The 26,060-nt window shown below is 38.7% G+C and overlaps 3 protein-coding genes and 1 non-coding gene across 11 annotated transcripts in view; 3 read left to right on the forward strand and 1 right to left on the reverse strand.

The window, feature by feature from the left end:
* Positions 1-589: 589 nt before the first annotated feature.
* On the forward strand, positions 590-2,527 carry LOC100881253 (G patch domain-containing protein 2-like). 2 transcript variants are annotated; one of them, XM_012293771.2, is made up of 5 exons: positions 613-746; positions 885-990; positions 1,063-1,414; positions 1,504-1,706; positions 1,765-2,527. In XM_012293771.2, the coding sequence occupies exons 1-5, from the start codon at positions 693-695 to the stop codon at positions 2,466-2,468; spliced, it is 1,419 nt and encodes a 472-aa protein (XP_012149161.1). In that variant the 5' UTR covers positions 613-692; the 3' UTR covers positions 2,469-2,527. The 2 variants fall into 2 exon arrangements, with proteins under 2 accessions (XP_076395380.1, XP_012149161.1); XM_076539265.1 differs by lacking the exon at positions 885-990 and having other exon boundaries at positions 590-746.
* Positions 2,528-2,531: 4 nt separating this feature from the next.
* On the reverse strand, positions 2,532-25,884 carry Tim9a (translocase of inner membrane 9). Of its 2 annotated transcripts, none has more exons than XM_012293770.2 (3): positions 24,124-25,884; positions 2,992-3,214; positions 2,532-2,787 (listed from the first exon to the last, which is right to left on the reverse strand). In XM_012293770.2, exons 1-3 carry the CDS (start codon positions 24,133-24,135, stop codon positions 2,765-2,767), a joined length of 258 nt encoding a protein of 85 aa, XP_012149160.1. In that variant the 5' UTR covers positions 24,136-25,884; the 3' UTR covers positions 2,532-2,764. The 2 variants fall into 2 exon arrangements, with proteins under 2 accessions (XP_012149160.1, XP_003707021.1); XM_003706973.3 differs by lacking the exon at positions 24,124-25,884 and adding an exon at positions 3,386-3,578.
* The window catches only part of LOC100878937 (uncharacterized), a 42,176-nt gene continuing 19,904 nt past the window's right edge, over positions 3,789-26,060 (forward strand). Inside the window, exons 1-4 of one of the 6 annotated variants that reach the window (XM_076539060.1) lie at positions 3,789-3,978; positions 4,263-4,342; positions 4,842-5,286; positions 5,383-5,470. In XM_076539060.1, coding sequence (XP_076395175.1) covers positions 4,899-5,286; positions 5,383-5,470 — 476 coding nt within the window. In that variant the 5' untranslated portion in view covers positions 3,789-3,978; positions 4,263-4,342; positions 4,842-4,898. Of the gene's footprint in view, positions 3,979-4,164; positions 4,343-4,841; positions 5,287-5,382; positions 5,471-11,389; positions 19,303-25,865; positions 26,004-26,060 lie in introns of those variants that run through there. The other 5 variants (XM_076539058.1, XM_012293764.2, XM_076539068.1 and 2 more) reach the window with 5 other exon arrangements.
* Positions 11,125-11,196, forward strand: TRNAT-CGU (transfer RNA threonine (anticodon CGU)). The gene has a single exon. It is a non-coding gene; the product is annotated as a tRNA-Thr (tRNA).

Consider the following 26,060-nt stretch of genomic DNA (forward strand, 5'->3'; position numbering starts at 1 on the left):
ATTATTCAAAGTAGTAATAACTATCACAGTATTTGTATATAGAATATTTAGTCGACTTGACCTATCTGAAATATTATTATTTTAAATCATAGAGAAAAATGTTACTTAAAGAGTAATAAAGTGTAAAGAAATACATAATATAGATGTATTAAATGTAATTATTTATTTATTTGTAGATTGTACAAGTATAATATATAAAAATGAATAAGGATTAAAGCAAAATAGGAAAATAGAAACAGTCACAGAAGCATAATATAACTTGTAAAATTAAATAAGTATATGTACTTAAAAAGAATTTAAAGTTAAATACTATCTGAGCAGTGTATAAGACTCTGTATAAAGATTTCTTGAAGCTGTCAGTAATACCAAAAGAGCAATATATTTGAACAAATTTTTGCTGCATAGTCTTTAACATCAGTTTACATTTTTCAATATAAATTTAGTGTTTAATATTAAAAAAATCAAATAACTTTACAAACTTTTATAACAATAATTGTTCAATTAAAATTTATTGTATAACAGCTTTTAATGTTTAGTAAAATAATATAAATTATATCTGTCACTGCCTAGGAATAAACGCATCCTTCAAATGGAGCGTGTTTTGAAAGCAGTACCAGCAGATTTAAGAGTAAAAATGGAGGCACTTGTGCATGATTTAACTTTGGCATTAGAAGAAAGTAATAGTAGCGCAAATGTTAGACGTAGATGGGGTATTAGAAGAAGAGCCCGTTCTACAGGCAATATTCGTAAGTATTAAAAAATCAGATAAACAGGAAAATGTAATTTCTGTTTTAGTTATTTCAACGTTTTCTAAGTTGTAATTTTGAAAAACACTGGAGATAACTGAATCAAACTCACATATTCTAATATTTCTATGAAATCAGTTCCAGTCTACTTCTGTAGTACAGACAGAGGGTTGTTATCAAGGTTGTCTTTCTAAAAACCATGTTTCATTGCTCAAAGAAGTCGCATTTTACAAATTCTTGAAAAGTAATTTTCAATGCTTCAAGAATAACAAAAGAATTTTGAAAATAATGTTTAAATGATTACTTCTTATTTCAGCATCATTACGTATGAATAAACAATCGGATGATAGTTCGTCTTCCGTTTGTGACATTCATATCCCTAAAAGTACGACTGCCTCCAAATATCAGTCCGACAGTGATGATACAAATCAAACAAAAAGATTTGCACTTTTTTCTAATTCAAACAATGCTAGTAATATTGAAAGTGATTCGGTTAATGAAAATTTTGTACCTAGAGTGAATCCAAAACGTAAAAGAAAATTTAAAAGAATGGCTATTGATTCTGATTCTAATCCCTCTACTTCTCAAACTATTGCAATGTCAACAGCACTTGCAAATAAGAAGAGAGTTCTTCGAAGTGACTGTAAAAATAGATATGAAACAATATGGTAATGAACCTTACATGAATATGTATATACTATATAATATCAAAAAGTATAATTTTATATTTATTAGTACAAGAAATTACTTATTGCAGGTGTGGGAAACGTAAAAGGTCTTATAGGGAACGATCCACAGATTGTGGGATGAGATCACTAAAACCAAACAGGGATACAAAATCAAAAGATCGCATTAAAATGCAGACAGATGATCCTATTGATTGTTCAAGAATATCCAGTTCAAGCATTTCATCAAGTGACTCAGAAGCTGGACTTATCACAAATGACGAAGATAGAGAAGGTATTGCATAATTTATACAATAATAAAAAGAAACTTCTTAATAAATTTTTTACTTTAGGAGATGATGAACAGTCAGATTGGATCGGAGAACCAAGTTGGTGGGATGACAATGAAAGTACTAACGAAGATAAGGTGACAACAGATTCACCACTTCAGATGATGTTGCATGGAAATTTTGAACATGCAATTGAATCGAGAAAAAGTTATAGAAAAAGAATTCAAAGAATTCGAGACTGGAGTGGAAGAGAAATTCGCGCTGGTCGCCGTCGCGTTGATAATAAACCTGGATACTCGATTATTACATCAGCTAACGAGAAAGTATCTAGATTTTTACAAGATCCCACTCAAAGTGAACTCAGATTACATCCAATGAGGCAGCACGAGCGAGAAAAGCTCCGCCGCCTTGCAAACTTATATAGTTTAAGTTTAAAAGGAGATTTAGGCTGTCCAATTTTGTATAAAACTCGATATACTACGCAAGCCATTTGCGTAGATCAAGTATCATTCAACCGATTTTCCGGTTACAAAAGATTACGGAGAACTCCGCCGAATTCTCCCAACTCTGAATTACTAATACATAATCAAGAACATCAAATTTCCAGTGTAAATTATGGCTCACAAATTATTAGTCCTACATCAAACTTGGACTCGATACCGGTCATACCACAATTTTCCCGTTTTAAATGGGACTCGAATAGCATGGATATCGAAATTCATGGGAAACCAAAATTACACGATTTTGATCACTCGAAATCGAGTTAAATTAAAGCATACATTTTGTTACTTCGTTTCTTGAAATAAATTATTTATGTCTATATCGAGATGGTGCTTTACATACAACTTTTTTAATGTAAACAATGTATAACTGATAGTCTATGACTACATTATATAGATGAAATTACAAACATTCAGTGCACACACTTTTTCATATCACTTTTCTGAATAGTATATCTTGCTCAAAGGTTTTGATCCGTCCAATAATTTGTATTTTAATAATTTGGTTTTATTTTGGTTAGTATTAGCCATTTATTCAACATTTTGTACAACATGTATTGCCATTAATATTTATTTAATGCATTACCTATAAAGTAATACATAATTGTTATATAAGTATTTTTCATTGTTGTTCTTATTTTCTTAATATTCAACAGTATATCTATATCATTTATAATTAGAAAAATTAAGATAAAAAAAGGATTAAAATATTGAATTTGTATAATTCCTATGGTGTCACGTTTGAAAACCTAATTTATATACACTTTACGTAACGTTCGAAATTATGTACCTTCGTTTATCTTTTTTTGTGCTGCCATTATATTTTCATTAGCGAGCATTTGAAATTCTGCGAATCGCTGGGAAATTCTTTGGTTCATCTGCAGATATTTCTCCATACAATTCAGAGCGCACTTTTCTTCTTTTGACTGGACATCTCGTGTCGTAAAATCGTTTATACAGTCAACGAAACAAATTTCAATTAATTTGTTATAGGATGCCACAAAATCTCGAACCTGAAGTACAAAAATTCTAATCATTCAAAATCTACATTCCGTTTCAAATGCAACGCGATAGCAGTTGAACGTTTTCTTTAGATTTCACATGGTTAAGCACATGGTTGATTTACACATCTAAATGCGGTCTTTTTATAAATTACAATCTATGAAATCACTGTAAATACATACAGATTTAATCTGATCAGAGTCCACTTTTGTAGGCATTTGCATTGCCATTATAATAAATTATTTACTTTCTATGCAAAGATATTCACTTAAAAATGTATTATCGATGCACCTCAAAAGACTGAAAGAACTTTGACGGAGATAAATTTGAGGTTAGGATAAAGCTGCCTAGTAAGACACGTGCACAATATGTACACAGACACGTACTATTCAAACAAGATAAAACAGTGTTGGAATTATTAAATTTCTTTTCAATAAATGACAAATTATAGAATAATTGACCAAATATAAATTTTACATCTATTGCTATATATGTAAAACTGAATCATCTATTTTTTGTAACGCATAATGACGATTTTTTAAAATTAAAATTCATTCAAAAATATAATTGTATAACATATTTTTAAGAAATGATTTTTTTTAATTTCGGATAGTAAAAAACGTTGATTGTTACAATACGTGAATTGTTAATAAAATCACAAAATCCAAAGCTATAGCAAACGAACAGATGTTCATGTAGTAGCCTGACCCCTATATGCACTTACCAGATAAAGTTGTGCTTTGTTTCGAATGCATCCAGTCGTTTTGTTCAAAAGGTAAGACCATAAACTGTTATACTTTAAATAATCGTGTTGTATCACTGATAATTATTGATAATTTGTAAATGATTTCGCTCAGTTTTAATTGTATATTATTTACGAGTAATAAACTACCTCACTTGTGACATTTTATATATTAATTGATAATTATTTTATACAAGTTTTGACAAGTTAGAAATGACAAGTAACATTCTTAAGTAACTGTTTTCACTTTATACTTTCAACAAATTTCGATCATAGCGTCACTGTTTCTTTCATCTTTTTTTTTCTTTTATGGCCAGAAAACGTTCGTTACGATTTAACTGTTGCTTCAACATTGGTTATGTATAGTAACAGTGACAAAACAGGTGGCAAACGAAAGGTTAGTAAAAATATAAAAACATTCAATATAATTCAAGTGTAATCTGCAGAACTAACATATTTTACTTATCATACAGTAATATACTTTCAACTTTTAACTTTAATTAAATATAATTAGATTACATGATGTTATAAATAAAATTTTTCTATTTCTCGTTAGCTGTAATTCAGAATGATGTACTAACACCGTTATTTTTGTATTTACCTACGTTTATAACGGTGATATTATATCCGTCACAAATTAGTCGACGCAACTTTTAGCAAGTAAAGCAACTTAGTTTCATTTTATTTTCATGTTCAAATTCGTAATCATTCTGTATCATGAGTAAACCATTGCAATAGCGAAAGCGACTTTCGAAAGATGGCGCTCTCTTTCAATTTTCCATTTTATTTCATTTATTTCGAATTTTCTATCGATATATTTAAATCATAAATAACATACATATTATATCGTAAAATATCGATGAATTAATTATAAAATTAAAATTTTTGATTTTCAGGAAATCAAACGGAAATAATAAAAAGAATATATCGCAATTATCGAAGAACCGATAAAAATGTCGTATGATAATCAGAACGTTCCCTCCAACGGTAAATCTTTAAATTCCGCAATAAGTAAACGATCCCGTTCGGTAAAGTCACATGAAAAGGCATCTTCGAAAGTAATTACGAGAAATAAAGCTTTGTACCTTCCAAAGGGAAAATGTACAGACAACATCTTAAAACGATCACGCGGAATAAATGAACATTCTCAAAATGAAATTACGCAAGAAGCACAAGTTAAATGCAAGAATCACATAGAATCAGTCGATAATGAAAACTATGATGATCCGGTTGCAGTATTACGCAAAGAAATACAAGATTGGAGGATAAATGAATTATTAACATCTAGAACCGACGAAAGGTTCACTGAAACACCAAGCGAATACCATAGTTATAGTTGTGGTATGAATTAAATGCGAATATTCTATAAATATATATACACGTTTTCTATGGATTTTACAATCAATTGTAAATATGTATTTCTTGTATTGTATGCAGTTGCTTCCGGAGAAACCACGAAGAGGCAACGAAGTCCTAACAGTGCATCTAAGTCTCATAGAACATACGTCGATTACCCGGTGGTAACGTGAGTACTGTTTTGTTAATTCTATTAACCTTAAATTTACACAACTTGGAATGCATCGTAACGTTGCTATATGGCACAACTTTAAATTTAAAAATTTAAGACCGTATCCATTGGATAAATTCCTAAAGTGATACTCATTTTGTTTAAATTATTTTTTCACACGATCGGTAGAGCGTTATGAATTAATAGGGTAATTGCAACGCTAAATTTGAAACTCATGTTTTTTAATGCCGTTAAAAAAAATGAAAAGTGTATATTTTTTATGCGAGTGCTTCAGTGATTTATTACGACGGTTAACGTATAATCGAGGTAAGTAAAAGATATACTAGTAGACAGTAATTTTATAATATAATAGGTTACACAATAGTAATTCAAATTAACGTTCGTATATGCGAATGTTTTCGTTGTACACAATAAAACGTGACCAAGTCGGTTGCCGTGCATCAAACGAGCCAAGAAAAAGGCTCAAGAGTATCTTACGTAAGTAACTGTAAATGAAGAACGATGGGAGAAACACAGTTGTGTATCTTCACAGTGCATATGTACACGCGGGAAAGACTACGTCATTCTGGAATTTTCGAAAGTTTCGTCTAACCGGTTTCTGGTTGCAGACAGTAAGATCCGTTCAACTTGCAAGTATTTGCATTGGGATGAACGCTACGTAACAAACGTAATTACTTCTTTTTTACCGTTTTAAATTTACGTAACTATCAATCATTTTAAACAAGACTCATCGTAAAATGACATTTTAATTTTCGCGCCACTTGACTACGGTTCATCGTAGCGAACAGTTAACTCATGAATGGCGACGCGCAACGACAATTTCAATTTAATTTTATACTTTACTTTCTCGTTCCACCGAGCTGTAATTCGCAAACTTCTTCTCGCACGAGAGATTTAAAAATATTTTCGGACATTTCGCCCCATGTGAATAGGATTAATGTATTCGTCCCTGGGATATCCCAGCTGCCAAGTTATCGGAACGCCGTTGTAATTCCTTGGTAGTACCGTCACGATTGAAAAATGATAATGAGTATAGTGCTGTAGGTTAGTGAGAACAATAGCCACTTACGCTAATCAACGGAGACGTATGCCAGGCATGTTTGGTAGTAAAAATATTTTCGGCGATAGTTCGTGTACCGAATGGCAAATATCAAGACATTGCCGAATTTGTCCCCGACCATGAAGCGATTCCCTCGTCGTGACTAAAATTTTTTATCTTGGCGCACGGTTATGTACATACGTACAAACCATCTGTCATTTTACTTATGCCAGGCTCGTGGCGTGCGTATCGAGGCTTCGTTGCTTGTCGAGTCACGAGCCTCGAGGACATTCGTCTTGAATACCCTCGAAATGCATCATTCCTCGTCGCGTTGATAACGTGAACGAAAAATAAAACCTTTACGGGGATTCAAGGTCTACGAGGAAACAAGACTTCAAGTGCGACCAGCTCATCCGGATAATGATGTAGGTTAGGTTCCCAGCGGTACATATCGCAAAAATCAACATTCTTCGCGAAGCCGTGGTTCGCAAAAAGAGCGTAAACCGGTTTGCCTCGTAAATGGCACACGAGCGTGCGAACGGGAGACAGACGCGAAAGGAAAGAGCAAGTGAGAGTAAAGAAGGTAAAGGAAGGAGATCTTCCGGGCACGATTTACAGTAAAGCGATAATTCCTTGACGTTTATTTAAAATATCTTTTATACGAAAACAATCAACGATAAGAATACAAATCGTTCTAATAATTATTTTTACGGGTTGCATCACAATTGGGTATATTATATTTCAAAACACGTAATCGTGAGATGATTTTTCGATCTATGGCCAGTAGCGTACATAGTTGGCGGCTAAAGTACGTCGATTTTTACGTCACAAATTATCGCAATAAGTAAATGCGGAACTTGATGGATTTAAAAATATCCGAATTTTTGCGAGTTTGAAAATTTAAATATTTTCGTTCGGTGACCGTAATCGCGAATCAAAAACAAATCGACCTTTGAAATGGCGGTGGTGTCCATGGATTTCTGTACACTGTAGTGGTGGGAGAACGTCGTTAATGTGCGTAAAAGTCCGAATGAAGGAGCCATATAAAAGAGAGCTGTATACCAACACTGTACCATACAATTACTTGTACGTATATTACAGTAAAATGTAAACTTGGATTTCAGTTATTTCAATATCTACGGCAGTGGTATTTCATTATAATTAAGCAATATTGACCGTATTATTCTATCGTATAACCAATTCACTATGATGACTTTAACAGTACTAAAGGACCAATGCATTTACGATCCGCCAGCCACGTTTTTTACGTAACGCTACGCGCAACATTACACGTGACGTCAGCATGTATTCCGAACGCCGTCTGCCAGTCAGCATCGTTGGCAGGCATTAAATTCTTGCGGAGAAAGCATACTTAAACGCAACCTAGATCCAACACGATCGTAAACGCAAGGCCAATGTACTGCGAAGGAAAAAATGTTCCTGTTCACCGCGAAAATAAGCCGATCGTTGTTTCGCGCCAGACAACGCGATTTCGTTACGACTGAAGTCACGAGGAACGCTGCAACGTGTTAATCGAGTTCACGAGACAGGGTTTTTTTTGCGTAATACGAGTGACGTCAGACTGTGTCTGTTCGTCGACGTCAACAGACACGGGAACGCAGAGAAAGCATGGACAAGTGTAACCTAGATTTAAAAGGACAAGGTTAAATGACAACAGAAAAAACATACTAATAGATTTGTACCTGAAAGCTGGACTAATCCAGGTCCAGTTGTCTTCGTTGATTTTTATACAAATACAAGCTTCATTTTTTATATCTTTTTTTTTACAACTAAAATGAATTTCAATCCGACTCTTCGTTACAGAGATGACATAAAGGATAGTTTATTGTCATACCTATTATAGAATCAGTTATTCCGTGAAAAATTTGAAACGCGCAGTGGCAAAGAATTTTCGTAGGAATTTTCTGTATCTAGCAAGTAACGCTCGTTGCTATAGTACGATGGAGTAAAAGAGTTCAGCAGCACGTTTTTTACGTAACGCTACGCGTAACGCCAAGGCGTGACGTCAGCATACTCGGCGTCGCGCCAGCCTCCAACGACAACAACAACGACGACGACGACGACGGTAACAACGACAATAACGACAACGACGACGACGGAGGACGCGAATTCTTGCGAAGAAAGCATTGCCGAGGGAAGCCGAACGTAACCGAACGAGACGGCACAGCATAGTTGCACGAGGCGGCAACGTTGCGAGCGTCTGCTAGGTTCAAGGGTACGGGTGGAGGTTGCTCGCTCGCCCCATCGCTCGACAACCGGCGGGCTTATCCCCAAGAAACGATTGGGCGCATGTCCGCTCTTATCCAACGGGAAACTTCTCGAAAGATGTACATAAGAAATCTCTGCGTCATTCGTTTAACCTTTTTCGAAGAAACTAGCGTTCGAATTTCCTCAAGGCTATGAAACAATATAGCATAACGTAGATCATTTACTAAAACAATAAATTAAGATTTACAGTTTTTCGATTATTACTACATAGTTATTTTTTTACTGTAACTTAAAGTAAGTCTTCGTAACGTTACAACGTTCCGAAACATTTAAATTTCTCTAAATTCGTGGCTCAGGATTATTCTAGAACATGAACGACACTTATACACCCAGGTATTCGTGGAATTTAAAAGTGACGCTGAGTTTTCAGAAGTGTCATCCTTGATTGCGTTCCTATTTTAAATTCCCTATCTAAGAACAAGGCGTGTTGAGAATTCCAATTTAAAAGCGACATACAAAAAGGCGAATACATCAAGTGTTTCACATAATTGGTTCAATAGCCAAGACATTTAAGAGATTCATTCAATACCTATGCGCGAAGCAGCTCGCGGTTAGTAACGAGGCTATTTTATCCTGATAGTTGTGATCTTCTTCCGAAGACATAGAATTTGCTGGCAAGGATCCCAGCAATGAATAAAAACAGAAAGTAGAAAGTCACCGAGTTGGGTACGTTTCTGATGCTGGTTGACCTCGGCCCTGGTGAGCCGAGATCGACGGGAAACGAACTTACAACTCTGACGCTTTTGCATCGCCATAGATCGTGGTGACCGCGATCGTATAAGGGTCATTGTTGTGTCTCGTGAAAGAAATATAAAAACGAAATTGGGTTTCATATTCACGTTGAGTATTTCATGGAATTTAATTAAAAGAACGGATGTACCTTTGATCAGCTCACAACTTCATAACTCGTTGTACCCGCGGCGATAAAACGCGAGACACGACGGTAAAGAGCGCAAAAGCTAGCGATGGCACGATAATGTAGGATATAACGGTGATTTTTCACGGACAATACGTCGTTACGTTTTCCCGGGCCGTACAATCGGGGAAAATGCAAAAATCTCCGCGTGTACGGTAGAAAAATCGAATTCTTTGTTCGCGATTCATATTATACATTGCGCATTCACGGGATAACATCTGCTTAATCGCACAATGGGCTCACGGGTACGTTCCGTTGGGCCCTTTATTATAGCGTCTGAAAGAATACGACAAAGGTTCTGAAAAAGGGTCTCCCTACGAAATCTTTAAGATGGTTCCAACATCTGCCTTTTCTGGGGAGCTACCTAGAGAAAGAGAGTTTTGCACGTGTCCTTTCAGGAAGGGATCTACGTAGCTCATTGTGATCGACGCGCAAAACAGGAAGTGACAATTGACATCTGTCTTGCGTTTGTGTTGAATTTCTGTGTCGTACTATTTTTAATACAGCTCAAGACAGACGGAAACACTTCTCGCATTAAAATTTTTCTTGGATGATTCATTGGTACATGTGCATTTGTAAATGTTTTTATAATCAGGGATATAGGGGTGTAAGGATATAAGAATACATGGATGTAGGAATATAAAGATACAAAAGATATTCAGAGGTCGAGAAATCTAAGGATATGTAAGATGTAGTCTAATTCGAAAGAGAAAACTTTCTGGATAACCCTCGCTAGCAATATACAATACAGAGTCTATTGCACTTAAAATCTTTAGTTTTGACCCTGAAACAAGTTTAATAATTTGAAGCGTTTCGTTACACGTGTTATTCCAGGCGTTTCACGTATTTTGTAACGAAACGTGTGTTACATGATTATAGCATACCAAACAAGAAATATTTATCAGGCAACGGGTAGTTAACGCATAGAAATGCAAACGGGATCGGTTCGACTGTAATGTAATCCGAGTGAACGTAATTTTGCTGATTGCATTATCACGAAACGCAATATGCAGGTTATTTTTGTTCATAAGTATGGCAATCGCATAAGCGATGCAGATGACTTTTAATCGCATTCATTTGTGTCTGTTGTTACAAAAACATTCTTATGATTCAGTTAATTAACAATCGAATTAACATCGACAAGATATAAACATATGCTATAAATGTTCATCCCTATTTGTCAAGATATTTTTATACGAATGTCGTGATTTTTAAAAAAGGAAATCGCCCATATAATGTTAATAAATACTCATGAAAGCTACTAGGTACATATTTAAAATTTCAAATTCAGTTTTATAATAATAGTTACACATATTTTTATTAGTACTCTCTATGTATAATTTATTATTATGGTTGTATACGGTATTTGCTGCTGATAAGCTTTCATGTGAAATGAGAAGAACGTCAGCCTCTTTAGCTCAGTGGCAGAGCACTGGTCTCGTAAACCAGGGGTCGTGAGTTCAAACCTCACAGGAGGCAATTTTTTTTTATTTCTACTCTGAATACTTTTTCTTGATTTTAACATCTAAAAAGTCATGAACTATTATTAAATGTCTACTTTATTATAAAATATCTTGAAAAACTACGTTGATTAAATGTTGACTGAATATTATGACTGCACAGAATATGAAAAGTACTTTAAATGTATTATTGTGAAGCAGAAAAAACTTCACCAATCGTTACTAGTCAATTAAAAAGTATAATTCGCAATTGCCCGAATCTAAGAGTCATAAGAATAAAGTTAAAAAACTCTCTGAAAACATCTATTCAGAATTCAGAATGCATAGTAGATCGTGCAAATGCGTCCCACGTAGTGCGAACCTGTGCATTCTCAATATTCAGGAGTTATATCGGCCAGGAGAGCTGCACTGTTTCGGTAAAATGTTTCTAAAGTGGGGAACTAGAGGTTAGTGCGCTTATATCGATACTTAAGAGGTTCTAGAATTATCCTGACAGGGCTGTAGTTTATTTCTTCATTATTCCACAAATTTTAGTTTTTTTCGTGGCAATAAATTTTTGCACTATTTGTCAAAAACTAAAGTTACTGAAACGATATAATAAAGCGATATATCGACGTAAATGTTTTTAGTCACAGCATCGATTTATCTTCTCAGATCGCTTTCGGTTTCGTTTCTGATTTGATCGACAAATACAAGATGTTTTAATACAGACAAGATAAACAGACCCGTGGTAATTTTAAGTTAAAAATAAAAACGAATTTAACGTGTGAGATGCAATGTGTTTGTTTTCGAGAAAATAAAAATTTTATTCGTAAAATACTTGTATATAGATGTTGAGCGAGAACGAAGTTTCGACTGCGCGTGCGCAGTGGAACAGTAGTGGGAGGACCGTCTCCCATTCCATTTCATTCTCCGTTAGTATAGTGTGCAATTTTAGGCCCGTTTCAGACTAGACATGTTTTATGACATGACAAACGTATCACAGTAGTTGTCGCTTTGTTGCATTGCAGCTGTGTCGATGATAAGTCTGAAACGTACTTTCGAGTTGCTGATTAGTGTGATTTTAGTTGGACTGGTGACAATTTTCCCAACTAATTCTGTAATTATCTTAGACGTCGCGAAACTTTATACTAGGTAATAAGGTGCTGCTATCGATACTTTAATGTAATACTCATTGTACATAGTTTTTCTCTTGCATTATACAAGTAAATCGGTGAACAAACAAGTTACAATTTGACGAGTATTTGCTAATCCCGAAGTACATCGCTAGGTAGTTACGGCACTGTCGCACTCAAACCGGTTTTACCCGATCACCAGACTTCAGGCGACCGTTTAAGACGTGGGCGAGGTAATGGTCCGTTCGGTTGAAAATCAAAATTCTTTGCAGTATACATTGAGTAAGCCGAACAGTAATATATTCGATTAATACTTTAACGATTAACCTTTACGTATTCGTGACGCGTGATTTGTTATGTCACTATCCTTCACTCTATAATTGCCAGATAGGAACGAGCTATTTTACGATGTATAGTTTTTAAATGTAATCTGTCAATCGCTACGCGTATTAGATTTTTTTAGTAGGCTCTATTTGAACACGAGAAGACAAAATTAGTGTAAAGTATAATATTTAATATATTTATAGTCGATCAAAATGCCGTTCATGTGCGAGGTATATTTTGCACAGCTATAAGTGGCAGCCCTTTCGTCCGTCATTGTTAACAATGCGACGCGAATAACCGCGAAAAATTGCGAAATTGCTTATCACGACTGCACGAGGGTCCCATAATATTTTTTCTCAACTTCCGGCGCGGGAAAACCTGAAATTATGCTGGCTACGTAGAGCACATAGGCACGTTTAAGTAGATAGATACATACAAGTACATATATACGGAGGCGCGTCGAAGCGTGAGGGGCATACTATAGATCCGATTCGCTCACTCGCTCGCTCGCTCGCGGTTACTCGCGTCGCGGGTATTCGCCGCACATTCTCGCCGCTAGTATTCTAGTATTCCATGGCGTGCTCAGGGCACCCTCGGAACTACGGGCTTACGTGACCAGCATCGCCATCGTCGACGCTCTTTCGAGAAAGGCGCCTTCCAATCTACGAATTGCAAAATATTCCACAATTACGGAACTCGCAGGCGACTCGTACGTGGCGTTTCTCGATCTGGGAAGAATCGATGCAATTTCCACAGAGATATTTCTTTCAAAAATGCACCTATAGAACTGACACTAAAGCAAGATTAAAATAATATTTAACTCTCCAAGTTGTAATATAAATTAAACTAAATGTAACAAAAGGACATTTCCTGTTTTTTAACCTAAAAATTTTTATTACGATCAGTGTCTTCTGCAATCATAAATTTTAAATTAGGTTAAGCAAAAATATGTTCCAATTGCGAAGTCAAATGAACGAATGAAAAAATGAAGATTCGGTGACTCGTACATTGTTGAACGCTCGATTCAAAAGGGAAATCAAGGAAGTTTTACTCGAGTGAGTCTAAGCCCGTTGTGGCGTATATTTAGTAACGGTTTGACGATGAACAGGTAATTACAAGCGAGTAACGCGGTCGAGTCAGCAGGCAGAACAACGATGGATGACTGAACGGATCCGAAAGCGGACGGAAAGTATCGAAACGGTTTACCGCGTGCACGTAAATCGCGTGCAACGTAGGCTTCCTTTAACTAAAATTTTTGGAAATCATATACCTTTCTAAATTACTGAATTTCTACGTTCTTAAATTTTTAAGTAACATTTTCTCTAAGGAAGTGCACGTGTCTAGTGTAGACAAGACCGGTCGACTACGTCACGTGATCAAAGCGACAAATCCGTGCACGAACAATATCTTTAGGTTTTTTCGTCGCGTTCCGTTCAATCGTACTCTTACGCTACGCGGCTCCTTATCGCGGTACGCGATAAACCGCCTATCTTGCCGGCTACGACACAACGTCGCACGGTCGTAGAGGTTCGAGGGACGAGGAACTTATCGGTATCAACACGCCAAGCCAACGTGACTTTCTAAAGAGGCGCTGGATCGATACTGAAGTTTCTTTTACATGTTGCACGCTCGCGCGCGAACACGCCACTTTCCACATTTCTTCTACGACGCCAGTCAGTCACGAGCACGCCAAGCTCGCGAGTTTCAAGGAGACGCGAGAAGTTAGTCTCCCACTGCTAGTCTGACTCACTCTTGTTTTTCGGTCTCGAGTCGAACGCGAAGCGGTAGAAAGCTACCATCTTGCGGAAGATTTCTTCTGGTGCCTTTTAAATTCGTATATAAAATTTGTGGCCATATTTTAACGACCCTTTTTATGTTGACAATTATGATAACGTTTCGTATGAATAATATAACGACGATTGATAAAAAAAATGTAAAGAATCGTAGATACCTTTTAATGCCGAATTCGCATTCGAATTACAGCCCTGCGCGCAAGCGTAAGCGCATGCGCAATCGTACGTTTTCCGGCACGAACTCGAACGATGGCGCGCGCGTATACGCTTACGCATCGACGTTTTATGTTATATTTAAAATCAATCTCGCCTTGGAACTGGCCACAGTTCACCGTACATCGCCGTTTCCACGTATCTTCTCGACCCACTTCACTCTCGAACGCGCGTTTTAAAATTATCCATGGACGTGGCTCGTAAATGACCGATACTTATCGATTAAGCGACAGATCCGTCGCGTTCGATGAAAGCGGCTGCCGACGACGCGCGAACGTTTCCGGAATAACGAACGTCCTTCGATTGTTTGCTCCCGTTTCTGAACGCTTCCCGATATTGCATACTGCCCTCTTTGTCCTAACGTTTCGAAACGTACAAGATAACTGGGGTATTACTATTTATGCTCTCCTTATCGTTGTTGATTTTCGAAAATTTTAATCGACTTAAAGGTTATGAATGACCGTTGCTACAGAACGCGCGTTGCATTGAATATTGAGCAATTAAAACGCTAGCAAAAAGCAAAGATACCGTATCGCCGAAAAAAGAAATTAAAATTGAACACTAAAAATTTCGCAATTTATGTTCGTAACTTTCCTTCGTCGATATTTTTTGTCTTTGAATCTAAGATTTTTTCTCTTTATTGTTAAAAAATGTTTTGCCCAAGTTTCATAAAATGTCATCTTTGACTTTATCAGTCGTATGATGATTAAAAGGACGCGTATATCGTTCGATAACGATAAATCGTTTTTACGCCGTTTGTCGAGTATATAGATTTTTTGTCGAATATCTGTATTTCAAAACGCATCAACCGGTTAACCGGCTGACAGCGGCAGGAGACAGCTGTGATTTGAAATGATAAGATCTGCTTCGGGGCAATTCTTTTCTGACATCTAATCAAACATTCTGGCAGCTGTTCGTTTCTGTCGTTATCGTTACGTGTTTTTCGGTCGAAAATTTCACAGGACCTATCTTACCGATTTCGAATTAAAGGCTTTAATTATCCGCTGTTCGACAGTAATTGCTACTTGTTCGATGTAACACATTGTATTTGCTGCTACAATCTTATTTTCCACCTAAATCAGCTTCGTGTCTTTTATGATACTTAATTCGATAATTAGTACCATCTGCTACGTTTCGTTATTTGGTGCATGATGCCAAATACGTTACTAATCCTGCCTCTCACCTGGAATCGTTTGCTCGATATTTACAAAATAACAAAGTTTCTAAACATTGAAAAAGTTCGAGCGTCTCGTTTCATTGATCGTGTTTGACGACCGAATGGCTTCATTACCCATTCGTTGATCTCGTGATAAGAAAAGATTTGCATAACTAATCGCGTGAAATCCGGTGACGTTTGTTAAAAAGAAACGTTTGATAGAATTACCGTAAAACGTTAGACTAATAAGTATGTGTATCTGTTCGCGGGTCCGCTGGTCGTATCGAGCCGAGAAACAACGATGTAGGAAGAATGCATAATCGCATCACGTTTTCGCTATTCCACTCTGACACGTGACTGGACATAGTCTTTTAGTTCGCGCGACTGCATACACCGAAGACGCGTACGTGTACAGCTCACGATACGTGTCCATGAAAAAAAGATGCGCTCGTTATATTCGTCCGGTTGACGAGAACGTCTCGAAGGACGTTTTATCTTATTGTTCTGCGTCGAACGACGTTTTCGAAATTTTTTTTATTTAATCCTTAACCTCGCATATTCTACGCTATCGTCGCTATCTTCAATAATTCCAAACAAAGTACTGCAAGTCTAAAACTTGTCAACACTGAAAAATTGAAAACTCGAAGGATCGTGAATTTGATAGCCGGGTTACAAGATTTCAACTCTTCCTATATCGTGTTGCCAAAAAGTTCCATCGACACAGCCCCCGCGTTCGTGTAACTGTACGCCATTAACATCGTCGAAAATCAGTTAAAAGCGTCACATTTACTCTAGCGGCTGGCATTTGTTCTAGTCCGTAACCTACATTTTTGATAGACCGCTTTTATAACGTTTTCTCGAGTAAAGGTACTACCCCATCTGCTCGGGCACCTGACTCCTCGATTCACCTGCCACAGGTATGCACGTACATACGTACACGTTCTTCTGGACGGCCGTCTGACGTCGTCAGGTGTTTCTTTGAGCTGTTTAACGGCACGTTTCGCCTCGAAACAAAGAAGAGGGTGCAAACCGAACTAACGTTTTCTCTTTTTTCTTTTCCTCTTCCTTAAGCTATCTGATGGAGATCGAACGACGGATAATCGGACACATTTGACTTTAAATTTTGCACGTCGCATCGGTCGGGTTTCACCGGGCAAATAAGAAAACCGAGTATCAAACTCGTGGATCATTTTTACAGCTGTTCCGCTATACGCGGCCATTAAAACAATCATGAAAGTTGTTCGCGGAAGCAATCGTGTATGTTGTTTTTAGACCGAACAGACACCGTATTCGGCGATGCGACGAATAAACTTAGGGAATGGTAAAAGCGTAGTAGCATCACCTTTTAATTTGATACCGATTTTAAACACAAAATCCTCAGAATATAACTTGAAATTAGAAATGTACATTGATTTTTCTGCGCGTCCGATTTCATGTACGACACGGTATTATTACAGCAACCGGAGGAGAAGAAATCGCATTAGTCGTAGAGTTTTTTTTCTCTGTCAGGAGGAAATTGATAAGCCATTCTCGTGCGCCTTAAACGAGTAATCTCGCCTAGCATAAAGTAATAGTTACGTAGAGCACGTAAGAAGGGTTAAAGGATCGGGAATTAGAAGGGAAGAAACGAAACAACGATACGAACGTGTGTTCGTGCGCTAAAGCATTTAGTCAAGAGATCGTGTGTAATACTTGCGACACACGCGACTGCAAGCCACGCGACATCGCGTTCCGGCCGTTTCATTTCGCTTCGTTTCGTCCCGTTCGCCCCACCTCGGTGTGCGTGTGCACCGATGTCACGCCATCACGCCATTAACCGTCCGGTGCAATATGCGTCGTCTCCTTCTTCGTGGCATTGCCCCGTCGCCTTCTTCGCGAACATTGTTTAGAAAGCTTGAATAAGAAAAACGTGCTCTTTCCTTTAATCGACTCTCGATGTTTTCCTTTTCCTCGATTCGCGGTTAAACATTCAGCTGGGTTCTAACAAGCTACGCAGTTAATTTAATAAGTAACTACTAAAAAATTATAAAATATAGCAATAGTATAGTGATTAGATGCGAAGTTTCAACGACAGAATCACGCGTTATATTCTGCCTCAGATAAACCGTTAAGTATCAATAAGATACAGAAAATTTATCGATAATCAATAGCTACACCTTTAAATGGGAGTGACCGAGGTAGAACGTAACGTGGAATATCATCGTTTAAAGCTATTTATCTTTGTTTGAATTTCGAGCCAAACCAAATATAACTAATCCTATTTTTATTTAAATTTCGAGCAGGTTCCTGTTCTTCTTCGAGGATCATTTTTCTGACTTTAAAAAAAAAATAATTAGACGTGAATGATAACCGTGAAATTTATCAATCTTTTTGTGTACCACGATGAAAGAACATCATTAGTGAGAGTAAGATGTAACCCGCTGAAGTTATCAATAACTTACCGATGATCGATACATACCTAAACGTTCCTAGCAGGTTACCTATTTAGTAGAATGAATAATAGCCATCAAAAATGATGCCAACGAAATGAAACGTAAGCTCGAGACGTATACATATAACAGGTGCGCGTGACCGCTCTCGTGTAAGTTTATCCTAAAACGAAGGGCCAAACCGCGTGATATCGATGCGCAGTGCGCGTCAGCTAGCCGGAGGAGTACACGATGTGATATTGACCGAGGCGACGAGTGGTAGCGTAGTATGTAGTAGAGCGCTGTATGCACGTTTGGACAAATCGCGTTAGCGCGATAAGGACAGGCTACGGAATGAAGAGCACGTCCCACTAGATATGACCACGAAGCGGCATTCCAACGTCGAAGGCGCGTACACACGCGAGCTGTACATCGGTGACGAAATAGAACGAGAGGAAAACATGCAGAACGGCAGGGATGGCTGGAATGGCGGACAGTTCTTGCGAACTCGTTGCTCTGTTCCATCGTTTGCGCACGGTATACACGCAACGAGAGAGCGAGAATGATATAACACGAGGAAAAAAGGGAGAGAAAAGAAGTGGGGGAGGTCGGAACGGTTCGGAAGAGAGACGATGGGTCTGCATGAAAAAGGAAGGAAAGGAGAGAAGGTTGAGAGGATAGGAAGGAGTTTGCACGCGGCGCGGAACCGGTTATATGCCACGGCGGTAGGTTGGCGAGTGGAGAAAAGAGGGAAAAGCAGCCAACCAACAGGCACACACGAGCGATGTCATCGCGCATGTATCCTGCATGCAGCCTGCTCCCTGCAGGTAACAGCAAATCCATCGACGTCGCGGCTCTCTGCGCATGCGCGTCCACGTGTATATGTACAGTACGTGCGTGCGTGCGTGCGTGTCTGCCTGCGCGCGCCTCGCTCATTTTCTTTATCCCCTAACCTCCCCCGTTCCCAGTGCCGGTTACTCCAGTGCAACTTGCAGCATGACGTCACGCTTGTGTACGAGAAAACGAGACGAGCGACCGTTGTATATATATACGCAGGAGAACCTCGACGAGCCGTACGAGAAACGAGCTGAGATGCTGCGCAGTCGGAACAGCAAGGTACCTGACACGGGCCAACTCTCTTTCTCCCTCTCTCTCTCTCTCTCTCTGTCTCTTTCTCTTCCTCTCTTTTTCTCCTGTTCCCTCGTTCGTCTTTCTGGACTATTTCTCTCCTACGCTCTGCCTGTTTACAAACACGCGTAAACTCGGCCGAATACATGACATCATCGCGCAATCTCGTGAGTTGACGCCAACGGAAGAACGACGATATACGAACGGCTGCTACGTTTTCTCGAAGGCTCGTCTGTTCGATCGATCCAAAAGCGACGGAAAAACTTTCATTTTCTCGTGTCTCGTTGGTTTTCGACTTGAACCCAGACTCGATATTTCTAGAAACGTTACATTCCGATGCAAACGCTATTTGTAAGAAACCAACGTGATAAAGGAGAGTTCAGATATATGAAATGTTTATTCATTGACCGATGACAAACGAGTGGAATGGATAATAAATTGTTGGCCAGAGAGAATATAATAGGTACTGAACGTGCGCCGTGGCGCGAGGAACATCGTAACGCATAACGTAATGTAGAGTAGCACCATTATCGCACAGCTCATCTGCACAGTTTGGTCTCGTGTCACGTACTGTCCGTGACTAGTAACGAGTAGACAGGCTATCGTGACGTCATCGTTATCAGTAGGGTACTGAATTAGGTCATATATCGCGCGCATATCCTCCTCTCTTGGTCCATTTCGAACGGTAAACACAGCATGGGGGTTGATTTAAAAGATCGATCTTTGACGATTGCTCGTCGTTCTGGCAATGTAGGTCGTTGACATTATATTCTGACTCGTACATAAAAAAATATTTGATTACTCGTATCAGGCCTAATTTGCGTGTAAAAACAATCAAGTAATTATGCATACTGACTCGTCTCAACCATATAATATTGATTTTAACGAAGATTATATTTTTTTATGTCTATTTCATGTTCAACTACTTATGTAACCAGTAATTTTTTTATACATAAATTATCTAACGTTTAGGAAAAGTAATAAGTATAACTCATAACACTAGTCATCGACTTTTGAATGCTGTGAGAATCGATATACCCCCTACATAACAAAATGGCCACCAACTGCGGGTTAAAGTACAGGTTCGGACTGTTAATACGAGGTCAAGGACACGGGCGAAGGTTAATCAACGAAATAATGTAACACGAAAAAGAACGAGCGTAATGCGTGACACAGAGATAGACTTGTAGTATATCGAGGAAGATTTGAAGGTTTCACCTGAAAAGGTACATGAACCTCGACAGAAATAACCTAACGCAACCTCGGGTCAATATCGCAACGAACCCTTGAAGAACAGAATGTTTTTGACGCGGACGATAGCGAGCGCCGCTCTATTCTATGAAAAGGTTAGTAGAGAAGCGTCGGATTGATTTTCTCTGGCTAGCATACATTGTGACGTGACAAAATGGTATTATCCGAGCTGAGCAACGTGCCGTTCCTCGCGATCAAACGGGTACACTTTCTTTATCGCGAAACGGCGACAAGTTTTCCCTCGGTCAAAAGGAAAGAAGAAAAACAGAAAGTGCACGCGTTCGAAAAAAATAATTGTCCCTCCGCCGATCGTTCCAGTATCAAAGAGAATTTATGTGAACCCACGTAGAAGCGAAGGAGACTGAATTTCCGGCACATGCAACGAACCGACAACGTCGCGCGATCGTTCGCAACGTTGCCGGAGCCTCGGGTGACGTCACGAGACACACGACTCTCGAACGAGCACGTAAAGCAGTTCGCCAGCAAAGCCAAACTTACGCTCGGAAAAGTACAACGCTCTCTTTGTTACTCGATAAGAATAATCGAAACGTAGTAACTATATACGATTACTATACCGTATGCTCGCATTTCTCGCGATATCGAATCGTATTCTAGAATAATCCTCGCAATAATTTCATTTACCTTACGACGTTCAATTTAAAAACTATACTGTTCTTATATTTTACACGATAATTACATATGTGCTCTTTCATGTGTATTAAAATATTTTTAACTGATAGTAATAATAATAGTACAAAGAATTATATGGATTTACACGTTTGGTAAATATTGGTTTTATCGCTTTTTAGCGTTATCAACATTTTTTCAAGGCAATCCATTAAAAAATCCGTAAATTCTGTTATGTAACGCTTCAACCGTGTTAACCTTATGACACGTACCAGGTGTGTCCGGATGTTTACCGTCATCTTAAGTCGTTAAATAGCGATATTTAAAAATAAATTACGGTGTTCCGTGCTAGAATTCGCGTTTCCAATGCTTCAATCTTTTTTGTATCATCGGTGATAATCGGTAAACGATATCGTTTCGTGAGATTGTAAACACAATATTCATTCACGTGACAAAACTCGTTAAAAAAAATCTTCCATTTAGAACAGATTATTATCGAACGATAACGAGGAATTGGCTAATAACGCGCGATATGTAAACTTTTATAATTAGTATTTTTAGATATCGCTGTCAGTGTCGGATAAACTTCTCGATTTCAAAATTTTTAAATTTGCGAATTCAGAAATCTTGGAAAAGTTTGAAATTCTCGAATTTCGAAGACGGCCAATTTAGGAATGAAAAAGTATTAAAGGTACGATGGAGGCCAGACAGGTCTACCGCGTGTCTCGACGGAGCGGAAATAATTTTGTAATGCGTCGCACTAGATAAAGTCACCCTATCAGTCGCTTCTACGAATTATGGGTAGTCCAGTAGTGACACCTATTTATCATACGTACGTACACATCCTCTTTTTTAGTGTACGTGGTATTAATATGCGGTGCACTTAAACGTTCGCTGGCAGCGTCATACACAGTATGTCCGGTGTAAGTGTATTCGCGCTATTATTTTTACTAGTACATAGGTTAGGTTGTTTCTTCTTCTCGATACACATCAGTAACGATAGTAAAAGCTTATTATCAACCAAGTAACGCTACGCGATCGTTCACTTTTACTGTTTCGTTTCGTATTGCATAACACGTGTGTTAAAAATTTCTTTCCATTTTTTTCCTTTTCCTCTGTCTGAGGTTGGGATTATGAACTCGTATCGTGTTATGACGTCACCCTGACGTCATTCTTACAAGATACTCAACGTTTGTAGTTAGTATCTCGTTTTTAAATACACAGAAAGGAGATAAATATTCGTCGCAACTTTTCGTATACACGTTCGTAATTAAACTCTCGATATGTTTCTCTACAACTAATTTAATCAACGGTTATTTACAAACGTAACGAACGATTACGGTTTATGTGTGTTTTTTTTTTTATTGTTATTATCGGGAGTTTCAACATCTTAATGGATGTGCAACGATATATCGAAAGATTACGTGAATTTTTTTTATCGGAACTCGCTCGAGATACGAAATCGATTTCGACATCGCACACGCGGTTACGAATGACGAGAAGATATTATCGGAGACGGAACAATAATCACATAATTTAATACGTTATCCCGATAAGGTATTGATATCTTATCTCGATATCGATTCTAATCGACACAAAATGCGATTAATTCTATTAAATAGACTTAGTTCAATTTTGTATCGATATCGCGTGACTGTAAAAATAATATTACTATTGATCACATTGTACATTTAGGTGGTTCAAGAAAAAATTTCCAATTAACTCTCGTTATATGGCGTTGCTTCACGCTGCGAGATCGGGCTAATTATTCAAAAGAATATATGTATGCTATTTGTACAAAAATGTAAAAAAATTACGAATAATATCCACATTAGAAGTGAAGAGTAAACTGAGCATTTTCTTCGAAGCTAGAAATCCTAACTCACCCCGGACAACAATTCCAGTTACATACTGTAATCCGAAATATCGTTGCTGTAACGGTAACGATGTAACCGACAACTAAACTATCTATTTCGTAAGTGAAGCCTCCCGTAATCGTTATCACGGTATCATCTTTATCATGAAAAAAAACCTGATAAAGTACTGCGCTATATATATATGATAATTGAGGCTCGTATCGTACCTATTGTTTATATCATTCGAGCGACTTTATTTAAGTGCACTCAACGATTGCTTTTTAATACTTTTCAAACATTGATCAAAGATCAACGCAACTGCGATAAAATAGATTAAATATCTACTTATTATCGGCGTTAAGATTGTTGCGACGAAAAATACGAGGGCGATTGTACAGGGACGAATACCGGAAGGGGGATGACGAGGGCAATCGCAAAAAATATGATGTATCACTTCGGTTGAAAGAACTGCTTTTCAGTTCTAATTGTTATATAATGGTAATGTAGGTACGCAATTTCATTATGCAAATCTGTTTACTTCTACTTGTAGCGTAAATATAAATTCGAAAAGGAATAATTAAATTTTAGTTATAAAATTTAGTTACATTCTACTTCAAACATATCTCTATGACAATATTTTAACGATATGGATATATCGTATTATCAAAAATATTTCGATATTGATGATACTTATCGATAGCAGAAGCTCTACTTCTCGTAGTCAACAATATGTATAATTACGTGCAACAATACGACTCTCCGTTACGAAATACGAATGTAGTAACACGTACGCTATATTATGTTGGTTAAATATATTAACAAACACAGAGCACAATTAGAGCGTAATCGAATTTTAGATTCCAGTTTTATATCCTCTTAATTAAACGAACGAGGACGTAACGGTCGCGCGTTTTGTTATTGACCGCCATCTTGATCTAAAGTGAACAAGAATTCGAGATAGTTACGCGGATTAAAATGGGTGGAGCCCTTTTACAATTTTTCGCGAACGTCCTAACTATTTCTATCGATAAATTCCATCGAAAATTAAATAGAATGAAATTGATTAACAACTTACTTTTGACAGCATAAATTACCGATCGATTCGATAATCGATAAATCTGAAAAATCCGTTTCTAATTCCTTGGAAATCAAAGAGCAGTTCATTAACAGCATTTTCTCGAGTGTAAAGTGGACCTACTCTCTCCGTATAAAAGAGTGGGTACGCGAAGCCGATTGCGCGCGCGCGTGCTATCGTCATCTTTCTTTTTTTCCCTTCCGAAGCCCCCCGGTTCTCTTTCTCTCTTTCGTTGGTCTGTTCGCGCTTCGAGTCCCGGTCGCTGACTACGTGTCCCCCTCGGGGGAAAGTAGCGGTGCGCATGCGCAGCTTTGCGATTATGACGTCACGCACCATGACGCCACAACGCCCGATTGGCGGAGCGCGTCGTAGCCGTCGTTGTGTCGTCGTCGTCGTCGTTGTCGAATCGCTGGCTTGTGCAGGGACGAAGCGGAGTACGGAGGGTCGGTCGCGGAGAGAAGGGTTCGAGGGGAGGGACACCCGTAGCTCCGCTTTACCGCCGCATTCTCGAGCGTTCGTCTCCGTTCGTCTCCTCGTACGGCAACCAGGCGAGTGAGCTCACGTCGTGCGTTGCGCGCATATCATTATTTCGTGTCTCGTGTTCAACCTAGAATACGGTTCCTCGCGTATATATACGTTTCCTCGATGCGTCGTAACGACGACGATCGAGCGATTTAACATTTTCGTACGATAAAACACGGATACCTATTGTTGTCTCCGAGGAATAAAGCGTGGTAAAAATATCTGGCGCGTTCGAGTAACGTGTTCTTCTTTTCCCTTCGGCTCCGCCTTTGCGGCGCGTCTCTCGGTATATACGCGGTTACTGAAATCCCGGCGCAGTTATCGACGAAATCGAGCATCGTCGCGTCGATTCCGTGTAGCCTCTGGTATATTACGCGAGAGTGGAAAGGAAATGTGAAAGACGGTGGGAGGAGTATCAAAGTGATTTCTCGGGTGTGCAGTTGGTGTTTATCGTACTCGAAGACTAGGCACGGTTTTCTCTCTGTCGGATATGCTTTAGAAAATCGACTCGTTTGTGGAGTGGCCGTGGAATAATAGAGAAACAGAAACAGAGGATAATAGACAGTGTTCAAAGTGGATGTGATCGTGAATACTGGTACGCGTTGGTGACTCGTCGAATCTTCACGGGACGAAGAAATCGAGCAAAATGATGGGAAAGAGAACGCAGTGCTACTTGTGCGATCTTCCCAGGATGCCCTGGGCGATGATCACAGAATTCTCCGAGCCCGTGTGCCGCGGTTGCGTGAATTACGAGGGTGCCGACAGGATAGACGCGGTATTGGAATCGGCCAAGCAAATGAAAAAGGCGCACGGTTTCCACGAAGCCAGATCGTCCACGTCGAAAGCGTACAGAACGTCCGGGCACACCGAACATAACGGTGGTACCAATTTAGACGTTCTACCGATACAGAACACTGGCCAGACCCATTCGCGGCATCACAATATCGCCGGTTACTCGCAGCTCCATCATCGTAATTCGATCACGGAATTCAATTCGGGCACGTCGCGACAACAAATTTCTCGGCAACACGAAGAAACCCACGATATCGCGAACGGCATGAGAAACAACAACGTGAGAATTCCGAACGCTCACCTAGCCGCTGTAGCGCATCACGTGAATCTCAGCCACAACAGAGGGATCGCACAACTCAAACGCGGTATTTCCACCATTGACGAGGACGAACACGCCGAGAAGAGGCTCTCGTTGGAAGAGCAGCATCCGGTCAGACCTCCGTTGACTAGAGGCGATTCTTTGCCAGCTGTGAGCCTTGCCGTCAGTTACGTGCAAGACAGAAGCAAGGAGAAGCATCCTGTTAGAGCGCCCAGTTTCGAGACCGCCACTACGTTCAAAACCACTGGTGAGTTACGTACACGGCATAATATGGATACTCGCGTGTCATGTACGAATTCTTTAA

Source organism: Megachile rotundata, chromosome 2, assembly GCF_050947335.1.
Source record: "Megachile rotundata isolate GNS110a chromosome 2, iyMegRotu1, whole genome shotgun sequence".
NCBI classification, from domain to species: Eukaryota; Metazoa; Arthropoda; class Insecta; order Hymenoptera; family Megachilidae; genus Megachile; species Megachile rotundata.

What these genes read in the sequence shown, in the direction of transcription:
- LOC100881253 (XM_012293771.2), top strand. Translation starts at nt 693, where the DNA reads ATGTTAGACGTAGATGGGGTATTAGAAGAAGAGCCCGTTCTACAGGCA. An exon ending in CCGTTCTACAGGCAATATTC is followed by an intron (nt 747 to 884) that starts GTAAGTATTAAA and finishes CTATGAAATCAG; the next exon opens with TTCCAGTCTACTTCTGTAGT. An exon ending in ATTTTACAAATTCTTGAAAA is followed by an intron (nt 991 to 1,062) that starts GTAATTTTCAAT and finishes TTCTTATTTCAG; the next exon opens with CATCATTACGTATGAATAAA.
- Tim9a (XM_003706973.3), bottom strand. Translation starts at nt 3,433, where the DNA reads ATGGCAATGCAAATGCCTACAAAAGTGGACTCTGATCAGATTAAATCT. An exon ending in ACTCTGATCAGATTAAATCT is followed by an intron (nt 3,215 to 3,385) that starts GTATGTATTTAC and finishes TTTGTACTTCAG; the next exon opens with GTTCGAGATTTTGTGGCATC. An exon ending in ACAAAAAAAGATAAACGAAG is followed by an intron (nt 2,788 to 2,991) that starts GTACATAATTTC and finishes ATTACTTTATAG; the next exon opens with GTAATGCATTAAATAAATAT.